Source organism: Citrus sinensis, chromosome 9 (assembly GCF_022201045.2).
Source record: "Citrus sinensis cultivar Valencia sweet orange chromosome 9, DVS_A1.0, whole genome shotgun sequence".
NCBI lineage: Eukaryota > Viridiplantae > Streptophyta > Magnoliopsida > Sapindales > Rutaceae > Citrus > Citrus sinensis.
The window spans coordinates 26,756,473-26,776,070 of NC_068564.1; the positions used below are offsets into that span (position 1 = coordinate 26,756,473).

Consider the following 19,598-nt stretch of genomic DNA (forward strand, 5'->3'; position numbering starts at 1 on the left):
TTCCAGCCAAGAACCAAATTCTTTGAACCAATCCGAAACAAATCGTCGTTGTTGATTTCCAAATTTCTCAAATTTAAAATTGTGCCCCTTAGGTTGAAAAGGACCCCTTTGTAAGTATGTTCTTCGGACTTGATCTCAAATATTACAATTATAACTATCAATACAAGGTCGTAAGCCAGGGTCAGCAGGCAAATTTTGTAAATTGACTTCATATGAACCATGACTAGTTCCTTCTAAAGGAGATGGGAGCTGTGGTTTCTTTTTAAAAATTTTTTCCATATCTGTTTCAAATCAAATAAAACTATTAATTATTAGATTAAATTTCACAGTAAGGCTAAATCCTAACAAAATAACGAACAAGAATAATTAATTTAATACAAATTTGATATTATAAAAACATTATTTGACAACACACCCAATGGGGCTCACGGGAAAGATACATGATTGTAAATTTTACTTTTTCAATTGCTCATTTATTTGCATTAACAAAGTGATTGCTTTTAATTATAATTTATATAATAAATTATACACCACTTAAAACTTTCATCATTTCACAGAGCACCCAGTGGGTGCCACCCACTGTCCCACCACTTTCCCTTTCAATTTTAATATTAAAGAATTGCTCACTTTTCACAAATCAACTTTTACTTTTGGAATTTTGTAGATAGCTATCAGAATAAGAATTGATGAATGAAGTTAGAGAGATGCAGCACATTCATTCGGCCAGAATCATTAGTCAAACTTCAAAACAACATTCAAGCACAATACCTGTTTCAATCTATGGGCTATGGCTGATCTAGCAAGGGACGAAATCATCAAAGGCTCAGCGATCGCGGCAACAGATAACAACGAGTTGGTGGCAGACTGGCAGCAGGAATGGAAACGTTCGTCGGTGGCGGTGGCCGGTCTTTGTGATTTCGTGATTCACAGTTTCATGATTTTGGGGTTTGTTTTTTTATTCCTTTAATTTTTTTATTATTAATATAAAACGATGAGTTTTGTAAGTTAGTTTTAAATTAGAATTTGATTAAATTAAAAAGTTTTTATTATTTAAATGGGTTTAATTTCAAAGCCCAAAATACTTTGTTTTTGTTGAGAAAAGTTATTGGACTTAATAATTAAAAGGGGCTTTATGGGCTAAATTTAAAAAAATTTTAAGGCTCAGGGGGGGCTTAAGCCCCTCCTGGGCCTGAACTGGGTCCGCCCATGGTTGAAACTCAAGTCAAGTGACTCAAGTTGACTCACCTCAGTTAGATTTGGGATCTCCCCGTATATATAATTGTGAGAGAGATTTAGATAATTAATCTGGGAGAGATTTTTCCAAACCCAAGTAGGAATTGTATCTACAATTCTTGTATTGGATATATCCAGATAAGTTAAATGCTTTTGTGAATGAAGCCATGGGGGAAATTGATAGCCTAAATCACAAGATCTCAAACCCAACACTTCAAGTTGAAAAGGGGGGAACCAATCATGACTGACATTGAAGGTTAATGAGTTACCAGACGCTTTAAAGTCCAGCAACCTCGTGAGATTAGAAAAATGAATTTGAGAAAGAGTTCCATTTAATCTGTTCAAGGAAAGATCTACAACTCTCAATGTTGAAAGTTCACCTAAAGACAATGGAACATGCCCAGAAATGAAATTGTCACTTAGATCAAGAGTGTCTAGATTTCTAAATTGCCCAAGTTTATCAGTCAAAGGACCAAAAATGCGGCAATTTCGCAAAACCAAAATCTCAAGCCCATCAGAAACACATCCTGAGAAAATATCAAAGATTTCAGACATCTCCTGACTCAAGTTGACTCCTGACAAAGATATTGACTTCAAATTGCAAAGTCTTCCCAAAGATCTTGGAATTTTCCCTTCAAGCCTATTGTTTGAGAGATAAAGCCTATTGATAGAAGTAAGATTTCCCAATGCACCCGAAACCTTACCTTCCAAGGTATTGGAGTTAAGAGAAACTTGCTCAAGAAGGCTAAGCCTACGGAACCATTTGGGAACGGAAGAATTAAAATGGTTGTTGGACAAATAAATGTGTCTAAGGGAAGTCAAGTTCTGAACTCCATCAGGAATTGGACCGCCGAAACTGTTATTTCTAAGATCAAGAGAGACTAAATTATGAAGACCGAAAATCCAACTGGGTTCTAAAGACTTTGAAATTGGTTATTGGAGAGATCAAGTGTGGCAAGAGATGAAAATTTTGCAACGGACAGAGGAGGAAAGTAAGAGAGACGACAACCTGAGAGCCGCAGCGACACTAAGGAAGGGAGTGTGTTCATAACAAGCAACCAGTCAGAAGCTCTGCTAAGGTCTACATTGCTTAAGTCAAGGTGCTCTAATGAAGAAAGGCCGGATAGCCACCTTAAATTCCCAGCGTATAAACCCAAGTATTTCTGACTGAGGTCAATGTTGATGCCGAAATCTGCTCGTCCTTAGACCGACCAGATTCTTTCACCAACGTTTAAGTTATCAACTGCTGCACGAACCGCTAAGGTTGGAATCACCCTCCTTTCTCTCACTAGACCTGCGTTCACCGAAAACGGATCAGAGACGCCGGTGGTTTTGCCGGCGTAAACCCTCCGATGCCTAAGTTAGCACAAGGTGTTTACGGGAAAACAGTATAATTTGGATTTAAGGTGTTTGTTAGAAATTTGTAAGGAAATGGCCTGGTTGCAATTTGGCAGCGTTTTCCCCCTTTTCCGGTTTTCTCTCCTTTTCTTCATCGATTTCATCTTCTTTTATAGCCGCTGTCCCCACGTTCCCGTTTGCCCTTCATCCCACCTTTTTTGGGCAGTGGCAGCCCCTCATGGGACTCTAACTGCTGCATCATGGGCAAACGTGGGATCTCGCATCTCCCGCAACGGTTCTGGGAAAGCGCAACTGCCGCAATTCTGTGAGATCGTGCTTCCGCTTTTTGGGGTACGGGTACCGGCTCGGTATATACCTCTGATCAGTATTCGTCTTGGCTCGGCTCGTGTTGCCCCTGCTCTGCTCGTACCATTTGGCTGAGGTGATTCATGCCGGGGTGGAAATAGTAGCATGACCGACCTGGTGCTTTTATTTACTTAACACCAGTCCCCTAGTTTCTAGTCTTGTGAGTGAAATGAGTCAAGAGTAGAAACTGATTGTCAAATCTTGCCAATCCGGGGGCTTCTCCTCTGGTTTTCTACCTACAGGGACGGACCTGAGGATTTCTTTTCTTCAGGGGAGGTTTTGACCTGAGCATGGGCCTAAATGAGCATGTCCATTGCGTATCTGGGCTTGCATCTAGCCTGGCTTCTTGTAACAGTTGGTGACGTGGCATCCGCAGACTCTTCATATTTTGAAATTTGAAATGACGGGCTATCTGTCCTCGATGTACGGTGCGTCTCCATTACTTTAATGCTTTCATTTCCCCCTTTTCGTTTCAAATCCCTAGACTGGAGTCATCATCATCTTGTTACTCGTTCCTCCGCCGTTAACCAAATTTTCTCTGAACTTTGCTCATACTCCCAGCGTCCGGAGTATCCATTTGCTGGGTGTTGTCTCTGTCACGGCAGCGCTATCAGTGTCCGTCTGTTCCAGGTATAGCCTTTAACCTTTTCTTTGGTTGTTGTTGATTGGGTTCTGTGTTGCCCCTTTTTGTATTCGTGTACTTGGGTTTGTTTTGGTTTTTCTTTTGAGATTCCGATATGTCAAACCGGAAAAGAAAGTTGATTGTTGATGAAGGTGATGAAGAATCAGGGGATTCAGGCCTCAACGTGTCAATACCCACCGATTTCTTGGGTCCCTCCAGTAGTGTAGGTCCTTCCCATGGCAGGGATACCCTTGAGTACCCACGCCCTCTGGTTGCCTCTTCCTTCCCCGAACTAGCGCTTGTAAAAAATAGAGGTGGGCCTGCGTCGGGCTCTGGTGAGAACCACAGCTTTGGTGGGGTTGGGATCTCTGAAGGAGTTGGCGATGGTGAGGGGAGCAGTTCCGGACCGAGCCGATCTGCTCAGAGAAGAAACCTAGGCCATAGGGTGGAGGCTGATTCCTACCCTATTGATTTCATGGCTTGTGCCACCACCCCCACTGACCTATTTAAACTTAGGAACCTCTACGACATCCCCAGCGAGGTTCTTCTTGTAGTTCCTGGAAAAGGCGATGTCCCTAGTCGGCCTCCAAAAGGGTATGTGACGATGCACTTGGAGAGTTTCAAACTAGGAGCTCGGCTGCCCCTTCAACCTTACTTTGCCAAGATACTGGGCGGTATGCACCTAGCCCCAGGTCAGCTGCACCCAAATGGGTGGAGGGTTCTCTCGGCGATGTTTGTGTTGTAGGAGAGGTGTGGGTCGGAGGAGCCTTCTCTTGTCGAAGTGAAACATCTGTATCAGCTGCGGAGTAGCCCAAATGAGGCAGGCTGGTATTATTTTATGTCCAGTTCTGCCAAGAGGAAACCGATCACTGGGTTTCTATCTTCATGTAAAAATTGGAAGAACAAATTCTTCTTTGCTGGAGGGAACTGGTGTCCAGCAGTTCGGTCGCTTGGTGGGGACATATATCTTCCCACCCATTTTGTCACCCCAGGTCGTTCATTTTTGCCTATATTCTTAATTAAACTGCTACTTATTGGGTTCTTTAACCTTTTGTGCTATTTCAGAGTCGTGGGGTCTGATCGGGGGGCTTGAAGATCGGCCTTTGCTTCAGGTGGAAACGGCTCTATTGTACGCGTCTACCTGCCAAGACCTCCTGTCACCAACAAGTCTGGTCAGCTCGGGCTTAGTGGATATAGCCGCCGGGATGGATAGCAAGATTCTCAGTGCTATGACCAGAAAGCGTGGTCGGGCTTCGAGCAGCTCCAGCAACCCTCCTCCTCCCCCGAAGAAACCTAGCGTTGGTCCTTCCAAGGCGCCTGTTCCTGCTCTGCCCCCACCTCCACCTCGTAAGAGTGTTGGGGAGAAAACCTCCGACAAAAGTCCTGAGGTCAGCTTACAGTCTGGGGACCGTTCTTCTCCTCTACTATCTCGGGATCAAGTGGACTACCTGAGCCCGTATCAGAAGGATTACAAAAGAGCGGTGGGGCCCAAGATGGTGAAGGACATCAAGAGTATGAACCTCTCCGAATTAGCTGCTTCCGTTCAGAGAGTGTCCTTCAGGTTGGCCACCATGGTTTCGTGCTACAAGATTGGGTCCGCGCGCCATGAGAAGAAACTCCAAGCTGACAATCAGGAATTGAAGAAGAAAGCTGAATCTGCTGATCGCTCTAAGGAGAAGCTGGCTGAGCTGAACAAGCAGGTTATGGAGCTAGAGAAGAGAGTTGCGGTTGCTGAATCCACTTCCTCCAAACTCGAGGTTGAGCTGGGTGACCTGAGGTCTGATCTCCATGCTACTCAAATTGAAAGGGATACTCTGAGGGCCGCCCTTGAGGGGGAAATCAAATCCTTGGGTGAGCAGCTGGCTGAGGAGAAAGGCAAATCCGCTGATGTGGACGATCGACTGGATGCCGAGTATGACTCTGGGGTTGCCTTCTCCTATAAGTGCATAATGTCTGTGCTTAAGGAAGAATATCCCGAGCTAGACATGAGCAAGCTGGAGGCTGGAGTGGAGAGGTACATGGCTGAGGTCGGCCAGGGTGATAAGGAGCAGGGCGGGCAGGATCAGGTGGAGGCTCCTTCGGATGGCGTGCAAGAGGGGGAAGCTGGGGGACGCACTCTCGAAGTGGGTCAAGGGTCCATGCCTCCTCCTCTCGGCATTGCTGATCTTCCACCTCCAGATGTTGCTGATCCCTCACTTCCCGAGCTCGCTGATCCTTCAGCTGCTGGAGCCGTTGATTCTCCTAACCTTTAGGCCTATTTTTTGTATAAGCTCTAGATTTGCGTTTGTTTTGTAAACAATTTAAGCATTTATAAAAAAAAAATTTTGAATGCTCTCTATTGGCTTTCCTGTTTGGTTTTTTAGTGCATTGAACAGGAATAGGCATCCGTTTGCCTTAGCGAAATTTTCGCAAAATTGCCTGCTGGTCTTCGGTGACCGAGCAGGAGTAGGCCCTTACTTGCCTTGGTAAAATCTTCGTAAATTTAGCTGCTGGTCTTTCGTTGACCGAGCAGAAGTAGGCACTGATTTGCCTTAGTAGAATTTTCGTAGCTTTAGCTGCTGGTCTTTCGTTGACCGAGCAGAAGTAGGCACTTACTTGCCTTGGTAAAATCTTCGTAAATTTAGCTGCTGGTCTTTCGTTGACCGAGCAGAAGTAGGCACTGATTTGCTTTAATAGAATTTTCGTAGCTTTAGCTGCTGGTCTTTCGTTGACCGAGCAAAAGTAGGCACTGATTTGCCTTAGTAGAATTTTCGTAGCTTTAGCTGTTGGTCTTTCGTTGACCGAGCAGAAGTAGGCACTTACTTGCCTTGGTAAAATCTTCGTAAATTTAGCTGCTGGTCTTTCGTTGACCGAGCAGAAGTAGGCACTGATTTGCCTTAATAGAATTTTCGTAGCTTTAGCTGCTGGTCTTTCGTTGACCGAGCAGAAGTAGGCACTGATTTGTCTTAATAGAATTTTCGTAGCTTTAGCTGCTGGTCTTTCGTTGACCGAGCAGAAGTGGGCACTTACTTGCCTTGGTAAAATCTTTATTGATTAGACTAGCAGGGGGATTTCTTGCTGAATTCATCTTTATTTGAAATTTGAATGCATTACAAGAATACTGAATACATACATGTGCAGCAAAGCCATGATGCAGTTAGCATAGATATCTTGTCAAAATGGGGATTTAGTAGAGCACTTTGCTTACTGGAAATACTTCTTCAGGTGTTCGGCGTTCCATGACCTCTGCACTTCTCGTCCATCTTGGTGCGCTAATTTATAGGCTCTTGGTCCAGTGGCTCGTATCACCCGGTACGGGCCTTCCCACTTCGGGCCAAGAGCGCCATGGTTAGGATCCCTGGTGTTCTGGTTCACCTTCCTAAGTACCCAATCTCCTGCTCGGAACTGCCTCACGCGCACGCTCTTGTTGTAATAACGCATGACCCTTTGTTGGCACTGGGCCACTTTCTGCACTGCCCCTTCCCTTTTCTCCTCCAGCAGGTCTAGACTTAAGCAAATCTGCTCGTCATTTTGCTCCTTTGTGAAATATTCCGTCCGATGTGTTCCTACACCAACCTCTGCTGGGATTACCGCCTCATGACCAAAAGCTAAAGCGAATGGTGTTTCTCCTGTGGCGGTTTTGTGAGTTGTCCTGTAGGCCCACAGTACTCCCGGTAGCTCGTCAACCCAAGCTCCCTTCTTCTCTCCCAATCTAGTCTTTAGGAGCTTCTTTATCACCTTGTTGGCTGCTTCCACTTGTCCGTTTGCCTGGGGGTGTGCGGGGGTGCAGAACTTCAGGTCCACCCCCAGGTTTCGGCAAAATTCCCTGAAGTTGCCGTTGTCAAATTGCCTCCCATTGTCTGTGATGATGGCGTAGGGGATCCCATATCTGCAGATGATATTTTTCCAAATAAAATTTGTTGTCTTCCTCTCTGTGATCTGGCTGAGGACTCCTACTTCCACCCACTTGGTGAAGTAGTCTATTGCCACAATTGCATGTGTCGCCGCTCCTCGTCCCTTAGGCAATGGACCAATCAAGTCGATTCCCCATTGAGCGAAAGACCACGGGGATGTCATAGCCGTCAGCTTTTCCGGGGGTTGTGCAGGAACCTCGGAGAAGCTTTGGCATGTTTTACAATTCTTTGCCATCCTTTTGGCATCCTGGTGCATGGTTGGCCAGAAGTATCCTTGCCAGAGTGCCTTGAAGGCCAAAGTTCTTGCTCCCGAGTGATTGCCGCATATTCCCTCATGAATTTCTCTCAGCACATAATTCGCCTCCTCATCATCCAAACATCTCAAAAGGGGCAAGGTGAACCCTCGGCGGTACAGCACTCCATCCAGTAGCGTATACCTTGCTGCTCGGCATTTTAATTTTCTTGCTTGCCTTTTGTCCTCTGGTAAAACTCCATCGCTGACATATGCGCGAATCGGGTCCATCCAGGATTCTCCAATACTTATTCTCATCACCTCTGCTTCTTCCTCAATACTTGGTGAGGTCCTTACCTCTAGTGGAATTGACTTCGGTAATTTAGGATCTGCAATGGCTGCCATCCTAGCCAGCATATCTGCTCGGAAGTTCTCATTCCGGGAAATCTACTTTACCTCCACTGCTTGGAAAAGCCCAACCATCTGCTTCGCCTTCTTTAAATAAAGACCCATCTTCTCTCCCCTTGCTTGGAACTGATCATTGAGCTGATTACACACCAGTTGGGAATCTGCTCGAATTTCTACCCTCTCTGCTCTTAGAGCGTGTGCAAGTCCGAGCCCGGTGATAAAGGCCTCATATTCAGCTTGGTTGTTTGTGAGCTGAAAGTCAAACTTCATTGCATATGTTATTTCGGTTCCTTCTGGGCTTCGTATTACAACTCCTGCTCCGGATCCTTGCTCACTGCATGATCCGTCAACCATTACCAACCACAACCCCTCTGGTTTCTCCTGCTCTGCTGCTTGCTCCTCCCGAATTTCTTTCCCTGTATCGGCTCGGTCAACCATAAATTCAGCCAGAGCTTGGGCCTTGATTGCTCCTCGAGGCCTGTAGGAGAGGTCGAACTCACTTAGCTCTACGGACCATTTTACTAGTCGACCCGATGCATCTGGTTTTTGAAGCGTTTGCCGAAGTGGCTGGTCGGTCATAACAATAACCTGATGGGCCTGAAAATATGGTCGGAGTTTTCGTGCTGCCGTTATTAGAGCTAGCGCCCACTTCTCCATCAATGGGTATCTAGTTTCCGCCTCTACCAAGGCCTTGCTCGTGTAGTATACCGGATGTTGCTTTCCTTCTTCTTCCCTGACTAATACCGAGCTAGTAGCCCATTTAGAGATTGCTAAGTACAGCAACAGTTGGTCACCCTCTCTTAAAGTCGATAACAATGGGGCCCGGGTTAGGTATTCCTTCAGCTGCCCAAATGCTTCCTCACATTCCGATGTCCACTCCATCTTTTTCCCTTTCTTTATGGTTTGGAAGAAAGGGTGGCGTTTATCTGTGGCCCGCGAGATGAATCGGTTTAGTGCTGCCAACTTCCCTGTAAGGCTTTGCACCTCCTTAACTGTTCGTGGGGACCTCATTTCTGTCACCGCCCGTATTTTCTCCGGGTTGGCCTCGATCCCTCGGTGGCTTACCAGGAATCCTAAAAATTTGCCCGAGCTGACCCCAAATGCACATTTCTTCGGGTTTAGTTTCATCTCATACTTCCTCAGTAATTCAAAGGTCTCTTCTAGATGCTTCACATGATCCGTCGGCTCTTTGAACTTTGTAATCATATCATCCACATATACCTCCATAGTGTATCCAATCAACGGTTTGAAGATCTTGTTTACCAACCTTTGATAGGTGGCTCCTGCATTTTTTAGGCCGAAAGGCATTACCCTGTAGCAAAACAAACCCATGTTAGTTATAAAGGCAGTGCTTTCCTCATCCTGCTCGTCCATGGGTATCTGGTTGTATCCAGAAAAGGCATCCATGAAACTGAGCAGACTGTGACCTGCTGTTGAATCCACCAGCTGATCTATTTGGGGTAGGGGAAAACTGTCCTTTGGGCATGCCTTATTGAGGTCCATGAAATCCACACACATTCTCCACTTCCCGTTGGCCTTTTTTACCAGGACTACATTTGAAATCCATTCTGGGTACTTGGCCTCCCTTATAAATCCTGCTTTCAACAACTTCTCCACCTCGGCGTTTATGGCCTCGTACCTTTCCTGGTTGCAGCATCTCCTCTTCTGTCTCACCGGCCTTGCCCCCTTCTTGAATGCCAACTTGTGGCAAGCTACCCCGCGATTAATTCCGGGCATATCTTCATGAGACCAGGCGAATATATCCGCATGAGACTATAGGCAATTTACCAGCTCGCCTTTTACTGCCCCAACCAATCCTGACCCGATCTTCACTACTCTGCTCGGGTTGCTTTTGCTTACCGCAACTTCCTCCAGTTTCTCAACAGGCTCTTGGCGGCCCTTTTTAGACTCTCCTCGATTATCTAGAGAAGTAACCTGTAGTGTCTCCTTGGCCGCCGTAGCATAACAACTCCTTGCCATCCTCTGGTCGCCTTTTACTACGCCAACCACCCCATTTATTCTGTATTTCAGCGCCAAGTAATGCGTGGATACAACGCATTGGCTTATCCTCATGAATGGTCTTCCCAGTATCATCTGGTAAGGGCTTCTTTCCTCTACCACGACGAAGTCCAGCATCATCGTTCGTTTAAATGGCTTTGTCCCCACCGTAATCGGGAGTTCAATGATCCCCAAGGGAGTTAACCGTCCCCCTTCAAATCCTTTTAAGGAAGTATTTGTCCGCTCCAGCTTTAAATCTGAAATCCCCATATCATCTAGGGCTGACTTAAATAGAATGTCAACTGAACTGCCCGTGTCCACCAGTATTCGCCGCAATTCTGTGCTAGCCACTGATGCTTTAATTACTAGTGCATCCTCATGAGGATACAAAATACCCTCTTCATCCTCATCCGTCCACATAATGGGAACTTGTCGCACTTTTGCCTTCTTGGTTGCTGGCAAATTGAAAAGCACTTCTTTGCTAGTCAGGGCGTATCTCCCATAGTTTTTCCGTGCCCTGTTCGAATCTCCGGCCAATGTTGGCCCTCCTGCTATCACACGGATGGTCGGCTGTTCACGTTCCAGATCCCTCTCAACTCCTTCATCCCGTGTGTACTGTGATTCCATGACAGGGGATGTTCCATCTACATACTCGTCCAAGTATCGGTTCCTCACTAAGTCCTCCACCTGAATCTTCAGGTCACGACATTGGCTGATAGTGTGACCGTGAGTGTCGTGGAACTTGCAGAATCTGCTCTTATCCCGTCGGTGAGTCGGTTTTGTTATTGGGGCTGGAGGGTACAGTAGGCCTCGTCCCTCGATCCTCTCATACAATTCCTCCATGGAGATCTTTAGTGGAGTGTATTGTCTATATGTCAAGCTTTGGTCTACCAGCTGAACTGCTCGGCTATCATGAACGTCACCTCGGGCTGGCATAGTCGCTAACTGATCTGGTTTTCTAGCCCTGGAATTGGTTGCATATAATGCTCTGGGATTGTTATGATAGGGGTCGGCAGCCATCTGCCGGAATTCTCGCTGCCGATCCGGGAATGGAGGACGTGGAGGTTGAGCCCGATTGTGTTGGAACTGTTGTGATCTCGGAGCTATGGGGTAAGGGCGGGATCGAGCTGATGTTCCGCCCCTTACTGAGGGTTCCCCAGCTCGCTTTGCCGACCCGCTCCCATTTGGAGTTCTCCTTTCCTTTCGTCTCAGCTCCTTCAGCTGTTCATTCTTTATCTTTGCCGATTTTTCTTCTTCGATTTCGATATCTCTCTTTGCCTGCTCATATCCTGCTGAATAATTCTGCACCAGGGGGCTTCTCAGGTTATACCATAGCCGGCCTATCCTCACACCCTCCTTTAAACCCCTTAACGCCTGCGGGTGATTGAAAGCTCCTAAATCAAGTACGGCTCGGTGGTATCGCTTTACAAAATCCCGTAGGGACTCGTGCTCCTCCTGTTTCATCCCCATCAGTTCCATCATGTCGTCCTCTGGGGCTACTGCCCCTCAGAACTGCTCGGCCAACTCCTGGCACATCTGCTCATACCCCTTTATACTTCCTCGGTGCAGCTTGCGGTACTATTCTCGAGCTCGTCCTTCTAGTGTCAACGGGAACGCCCTGCACCTCTGAGCTGATGTCAGCCCCTACACACCCGTCATATCGTTGAAACGCTCAATGTGCACCAGTGGGTCACTTCGCCCGGAGTATTTGAGGTCGGGAAAGCAGAAATCTCTTGGGATTATGGTACCCATGATCTCAGTTGATAACGGAGATTCTTCATCTAACATTATCCTCCAACTCGGGGGCTTTCTCTTGCCCTGTATCTCCTCTATCACCTGCGCCAACCTGCGCACCTCCCCCTCCAATTCTATAGCACGGTTAGGATCACGCGCAGCTATCTGGTCTCGCTCCTGCTCGGCGTTCTGCAACTGTTGTCTGAGCTCTCCTTCATCGACACTGGCACCTCGGCCTGTATTTTCCAGTACCCGTCCGGGGCGAGGTTGGTCTCTCCCTTCATCCCCGTGTTATCCTGGGACCTGACCAGTACTTCTGTGGGGATGCACCCCATTAGGTTGGTCTGCGGGCGGAGGAATGTCCTCGACTCTACGTCTCCGGAGGCTGGGTTCTGCTCCGACTTCATCTCTTCCCACGGGGGTTTCACAATCCCTTCTCCGCTCATCCCTCAGCTCAAACAATATGGACGCGAGAGTTTCCATTTGTTTCTCCATCCGCTCCAATCTGTCTTGCATCATCCTCTCTCGGGCTTCATTCGCAATTTCCCGGAGAGTGATTGTTTCCACCGTTTCATTGTCCTCCCTCAAAGTATCCTTTCTTGACACATCCATATCTGATCGTTCGTTGCTTCTCCGGTAACTGCTAATTTGGTGGTAGCTTTTTATTCAACTCCCCACAGACGGCGCCAAAATGTTGATGCCGAAATCTGCTCGTCCTTAGACCGACCAGATTCTTTCACCAACGTTTAAGTTATCAACTGCTGCACGAACCGCTAAGGTTGGAATCACCCTCCTTTCTCTCACTAGACCTGCGTTCACCGAAAACGAATCAGAGACGCTGGTGGTTTTGCCGGCGTAAACCCTCCGATGCCTAAGTTAGCACAAGGTGTTTACGGGAAAACAGTGTAATTTGGATTTAAGGTGTTTGTTAGAAATTTGTAAGGAAATGGCCTGGTTGCAATTTGGCAGCGTTTTCCCCCTTTTCCGTTTTTCTCTCCTTTTCTTCGTCGATTTCTTCTTCTTTTATAGTCGCTGTCCCCACGTTCCCGTTTGCCCTTCATCCCACCTTTTTTGGGCAGTGGCAGCCCCTCATGGGACTCTAACTGCTGCATCATGGGCAAACGTGGGATCTCGCATCTCCCGCAACGGTTCTGGGAAAGCGCAACTGCCGCGATTCTGTGAGATCGTGCTTCCGCTTTCTGGGGTACGGGTACCGGCTCGGTATATACCTCTGATCAGTATTCGTCTTGGCTCGACTCGTGTTGCCCCTGCTCTGCTCGTACCATTTGGCTGAGGTGATTCATGCCGGGGTGGAAATAGTAGCATGACCGACCTGGTGCTTTTATTTACTTAACAGTCAAGATGCTGTAGATTAGACAGATTTGCAAGTTGGTGAGGAATCATTCCCAAAAAGCCGGCACTTGAAAGATCAAGGTAGCTTAAATTCACCATGGAACCAAGAAATGGAGGAATCTGAATTCCTCCAAAGTCATTAAAGCTTAAGTCCAAGTAAACCAAATGCTTTAAATGAAGCAAAGAGGGACTTATCTTACCACCCAACATTGATATCTGGGAAGGATTATTTCTGAGTTGAAGCATACGGACATGGCCTGTGAAGTTGTCACAGACAACACCAGCCCATGTGCAGCAATCTTCTTCATCACCAATCCAACTGGCAAGCCGGTTCGAAGGATCTATGAGATCTTGCTTGAACCTTAAAAGTGCCTCTCTCTCACTCCCCATGCAAGCCACATAAGAGCTTCCATTGCAGAAGCTAATATTGATGGTTGCTATGGCAAGTAATAACTTGAGAAAAAGCAGGGCAACAACTTCACTCATGGTTGAATGGTTTAATTTCATAATAATAAGAAAATCGGTCTGGGTGAATCTCCCTTGGTTAGCATACAATAGGCTGTTTATAATGACCACGATTTCCACGTATAAGTTGCAGGAAGTTTCTGCGAGTAATTAAAATGCAGGAAATTATACAGTATATTCAAAGAATTTTAATTGTAATGGGTCCAGAAGTAAAGGAATAGACTTTTAAGTCTATTCGAGAGTTTATTTTTTGGGTAAACCCTCAACGTCTCTTCTGATTCGGAAGTTCTGAAATTTCGTATATCATTTAATAATTGTTAAAAACAAAAAAAAATGTAAAGAATGCTAGTTAAGTTTTTGATTAGCGAGCTGGAGGTCCAAGAGCTCCATGGACAACAAGAACATTGACATTGAACATCAATCAGTTGATGTTATTACATGGGGTTAACGGGCCGGGTGGTTCTTATCAAATCGTTTCTTTAAGTTCTATTAATTCCACATGATATTGTTTCCTAATTATGTAATTATTAACTATTACTAATCGTTCAATCTAAGTGTGGAATTTTTCTTTTTTTTTTTTCCGTACATTGATATTTGACAGTAAAAATTCTACTAATATTATCAGATCTCTACTGAAACTAACTTAAATCATAAATATTATGATATAACCTAGAGTTCTTCCTTCACTATCGGGAGTTGAGTCCGATGCTTCCTGGGACTTGGAGTCAATACTAACAAGAAACTATATATTTATTTATTTCTTTTTCGTGCAGGTCCCGCACTTTTTAACGTATTAGTTGAAGTTTTTGCTTTTGAGTGTGTATTTTTATAGACTCAAGTCAAGTCAAGGCTTAATTAATGTATAACAATTATTGAATTGTATACTTTTAGAGTAATTTCTACATATGCAGGCAAGAAAGACTAAATGGAAAAATGCCAACCGGGAAACTCTACGTGAAGATCAAAGAAACCACAAGGAAAGTCATTACTCATGACTTATACATATAAAATAAATAAATTAATGGTTTCTTATCAGTCAGTTGCATGTAACGTGGGCTGATATTATGGCTAAGCCATTTAGTCCCCAAAGACAAAATTTATGGCTTGTGGCTTGTTATCATCTCCTTTATCATAAAGGTAAATCGTTTTTTGGGGCCAGTATGCTTATAACTAAATCGTCCCGAGGATATGAATAATGGTGATTGGAATTAGATGAAGAATTTGAAAAGAATTTCATCCTCCCAAATCAAGAAGATTATGAGCTAAAATTAAGACAATTATGACATTCATATTGCCATTTTTCTTACTTAATTCTCTATTGATTGCAGCTGAGTTCTGTAATTTGGCCTCCTTCCTGACTACTCATTTTCTCATTTTCCCTATCTTTAACGGTTCTAATTCTTAACCTGTAGTAGACACTCTTGCCCTATTTATGTATCCAAATGATTAGTGATCACAAACCCCCCCCCCCCTCCAAAAAAAATTATTGATCTATTTTTAGTTTATTTTATGTTTTTTTTTTAATATGCCGACTCCTTTGAACTTCTCCACATTCAATTATTCAAACTAATCGGCATAGTTTATTACGGGTAAAACAAGATGCATCAGAACTATGCAGTTCAGCATCTGAATTTTTTTTTCATTCTTCTAATTAAGTTGTTATTGGATAATTCAATTCTCTCTCATCTACATGGATTTTATCCAATAACGAGTGTTCTTATTTGAGCCAAAGCTCAATTACTTATTATTATTATTATTTTTTTTCAATTTTATGTTACCCATCTCTGAACAAACAATTGAAGTGCGAAATTTTTTTTTCCAACAACAATGAGCATCTTTTATTAAGAAATAAGAACTCTTACAGTCCAAATAACCACCAAATAAATCCCATTGAAAAGCTGACATAAAGCCAGCCCAATACATCTCCAACCCCGTAACCATCTTTTCCTCCTCCATTTTCATCTACAACAGTACACAATTTTTTAAGTACAGGTCCGCAGAGATATTCATCGCCGATATAAGAGGATGAATCAAAGGTAGCAAATTGAGCTTCGTCTGGAACTTCCCCGCTCAAATTGTTATACGATATGTTGAAGTGTGACAAGAACACCAAATTTACCGTATTCTTGGGGATTTCACCCTCGAGTCGGTTAGAAGAGAAATCAAGGGACTCCAATAGCGCCATCGCACCGATATTCTCAGGAATTCTTCCACTGAAAAAATTATGTGACAAATTCAAAGATTGTAGTTCTCTAAGAACTGTAATTTCTGCAGGAATCTCCCCAGAAAACTTATTGTTGGAAAGGTCTATATTTGTCAGAAGTCTAAGTACAGCCTTAAATGTCAATGTTTTCCCTTCCAATGTAATTAATTCCTCCTCGACGAACTGTTCTGTGATATTGAAAAACTTTCCTGGAAAACTGAAATCGGAAGGATATTGAATGGTATAGATACTATCAGAGCCAAGAAATGTCGCCATGGCAGTAAAGTTACTGATACATGTTGGTATAGTTCCAGAGAGATTGTTACCAGCAAGGACTAGGATTTTCAGAAAAGCTAGATGGCAAAGCTCTAACGGAAAAACACCATGAAATTTATTTGAACGAAGGATGAGAATTATCATCCTTGGAAATCTTTCTCCGATCCATGCTGGAACATTTCCAGAAAACTCATTTTCACTGATATCAATTGTTTCCAACTCAGTACAATTTCCAAGTGATACAGGCAATGTTCCTGACAGGTTGTTGTTGCGAAGGTGCAATGATCGGAGGAGGCTCAAAGCTCCCAAAGAGGTTGGAAGTTTCCCGGTAAATTTATTATTATCTAATCTCAAAACCAGCAAGTATCGCCAATTCATCCAACAATCTGGTATTTCTCCTGCCAAAAGATTGTCTTCAAGGTTGATAATTTGCGTTAGCCTTGTCCCGTTCGTCTCGTGGCAAACAAAATGCAAAATTGATCCTGACAACTTATTTTTGGAAAGATCCAGGACCATTACATTTGAGGCTAGAAGAGGCAACTGACCGGATAAATTATTAGCACTCAAGTCAAGGGTTCCAAGTTGAGAAACCTCAGTCAAATTTGGGATCTCCCCATGGATTTGATTATTTGAGAGACTCAAATAATTGAATTGGGTGATCGATTTCCAAAACCTATTAGGAATGGTGTCTACAATCCCTGAGTCAGAGATATCTAAATTAACCAAATGATTTTGTGAATGAAGCCATGATGGAAATGGAGGTCCTAGATAACAAGATCTCAAATCTAACTCCTCAAGTTGAAAAACAGGAACCCAATTGGGGTTTGCTTTCAAAGTTAATGAGTTTCGAGATGCATAAAAAAAAGTTAGACTCGAAAGATTTGCGAAGTGAATTTCAGAAACTGTTCCGTTCAATTGGTTATTGGAAATATCTAGATATCTCAAGGAAGAAAGTTTTCCTAAAGACCATGGAACTTGACCAGAAATGGAGTTCTCACTTAAATCAACACTGTTTAAAACTTTAAATTTCCCAATTTGATTTGTCAAACTGCCAGAAAGAGTTGTATTACTCAGATCCAATGACTCCAGTACATCTGATACACATCCTGAGAAAATAGCTAAGACTTGAGATACCTTTTGATGACTCAATTGGATGCCTGACAAGCTAATAGACCTCAAGTTACAGAATCTTGAAAATGACCTTGGAATTTTCCATTCAAGTTCGTTGAATGAGAGATCAAGGCTTTGGATAGAACTCAGGTTTTCTAGAAGTACACTTGAAATTCTACCTTGCAAGCGATTGCTGCTAAGTGAAAGGTACTCAAGACGGCTAAATTTGTTCAGCCATTCAGGTATCAGATAACTGAAATGGTTGCTAGATAAATCAAGATGTCTGAGAGAAGTCCAGTTTTGAATTGTATCAGGGATTGGACCTTGGAAATTGTTATCACTAAGATCAAGGAAAACCAAATTACAGAGGCCATAAAGCTGAGTAGCAATCAAAGAGTTATCAAACTGGTTATGGGAAAGATCAAGGGTGACAAGAGATGAAAAATTAGCAACGGATAGCGGAGGAAAGTGAGAGAGTTGACAGCCTGCCAACTGTAACACTAGTAAGGAACGAAGTGCATTTGTCACAAGGGGGCCATTGGAAACTTTGCTAAGGTCTACACCACTCAAGTCAAGATTTTCCAATAGAGAAAGATCGTATAGCCAACCCAAATCCTCAACATACAATCCACCCAGATAATTTGGACGAAGGTTAAGATATTGCAGATTTGAGAGATTCCCGATTTGGTTTGGAATCATTCCCACAAACCCAGCTCCAGAGAGATCAAGGAATCTTAAATTTCCCATGGAACCAAGAAATCTAGGAATCTGAATCCCTTTAAAATCGTTATAGCTTAAGTTCAAGTAAATCAAATGCTCAAAATCAAGCAGAGCGGGATTTATCTTACCAACCAATGCTGAGCTCTCTTTAGCTTGGTGACCATGATCATCTTCCCAAGGATTTCCAAGGTGGAGCTCAAGCACATGGCCTGTGAAGTTGTCGCAGATAACACCAGCCCATTTGCAACAATCTCCATCGCCAATCCAGGTGGCAAGCCGGTTTGAAGGATCTTCGAGATCCTGCTTGAAACTTAAAAGTGCTTCTCTCTCACTTTCAACGCAACCCACATAGGAGCTTCCATTGCAGACGCTAATATTTAAGGTAGCTATGGCAAATAACTTTAGGAAAAGAAAGGCAACAACAACACTCATGATTGGTTTAATTTCATATACTTAACGTACGTAATGATCAACAAGATTGGTATTTATTTCCACTAGTCTAAGCAGGGCAATTTCTTTGCATTTTACTTAATTTGCTTATCATTCTTTTTCAAGAATTGACTTCAATTTTCTGCGTGCAAAGAGCAGGAAATCTCTTAGATAACTACTTTTTGTAAAATATATATAAGACTTTTAATTGCAATGGGTCCTACACAAATAAAGGAGTAGACTCTTGAGTCAATTTAGAATTTCATTTTTTTTTTAATTTGTTAATCCTCATCATCTCTTCTAAAATTCATGGAACATTTCATATATCATTTAATAACTAAAAAACGAAAGGAAAAGAATGCTAGCTTAAGATTATGATTAGCAAGCTGAAATCACAAAGCTCCATGGTTAAGAAGAACATATTAACGACCTATGTATACGGAGTAGTGCTATTAACACTCCTTAATAACAAACTCATAATTAAACTCATCTACCGTTTGTTTTCACTCTCTTCAAACTCTTCGAAGATATGTTAAATTGTTTGTTTTCTCTTCAAATTCTTTGAATACATCATCAGGGAGGAATTCTCGTCATCAGGGATGTATAGTAGAATTTCTCATAATCAGGAAGTCATTTTCTTTTCTGTTTTCTGTTTGTGACTCTTCATCTATATCTCATAGTTCAGTTGAAATAATTACCGTTTCTTCCATTTTCTTTACAAATTCATTACTTCCATGTTTCTTTTTCTTTTAATCAATTATTCTCATATTTATAGAATATTTTAAACTAAAATAAAAATATGCTTATTTAAATCATCAATAAACAAAATTGTAGGAGAAAAGTGACTTCAATTTTTTTGAGTCAGAAAATTCAAAAAGTAAAAAAAAAAAAAAAAGAAAGAAAAGGGTACCTTTGGTATTAAAACAAGAATAAAAAGGGTTTTATAATAATTTTAAAAGAGTGTGATAGAAGCTCAGATGCAATATAAGGAAAGTTTTAGTCTCCCATGGTCTAAGCTAACATCAAAGAGATCAAACAGATAAAAAAAAAAGAACTTCGTTTGGATTAATCTAACACCAAGGAAATTGGATAGAATGAAGGAGACAGATGGTGCCTTAATTTGTCGTAGCATATCTCTGACGAGTAAGGAAAGCTCAGTAGAGAGTTCAAAACAGAAGACGAGATGTGCAAATGTCTCTGTTGCTCTTGGTTCAACTC

General features: G+C 43.1%; 1 protein-coding gene and 1 pseudogene across 1 annotated transcript; both read right to left on the reverse strand.

The window, feature by feature from the left end:
- Positions 1-135: 135 nt before the first annotated feature.
- Positions 136-13,663, reverse strand: LOC112497976 (receptor-like protein EIX1; annotated as a pseudogene).
- Positions 13,664-15,500: 1,837 nt separating this feature from the next.
- On the reverse strand, positions 15,501-18,383 carry LOC107176683 (receptor-like protein EIX1). Its single transcript, XM_015529503.1, has one exon. It carries the CDS (start codon positions 18,381-18,383, stop codon positions 15,501-15,503), a length of 2,883 nt encoding a protein of 960 aa, XP_015384989.1.
- Between the last annotated feature and the right edge of the window lie 1,215 nt (positions 18,384-19,598).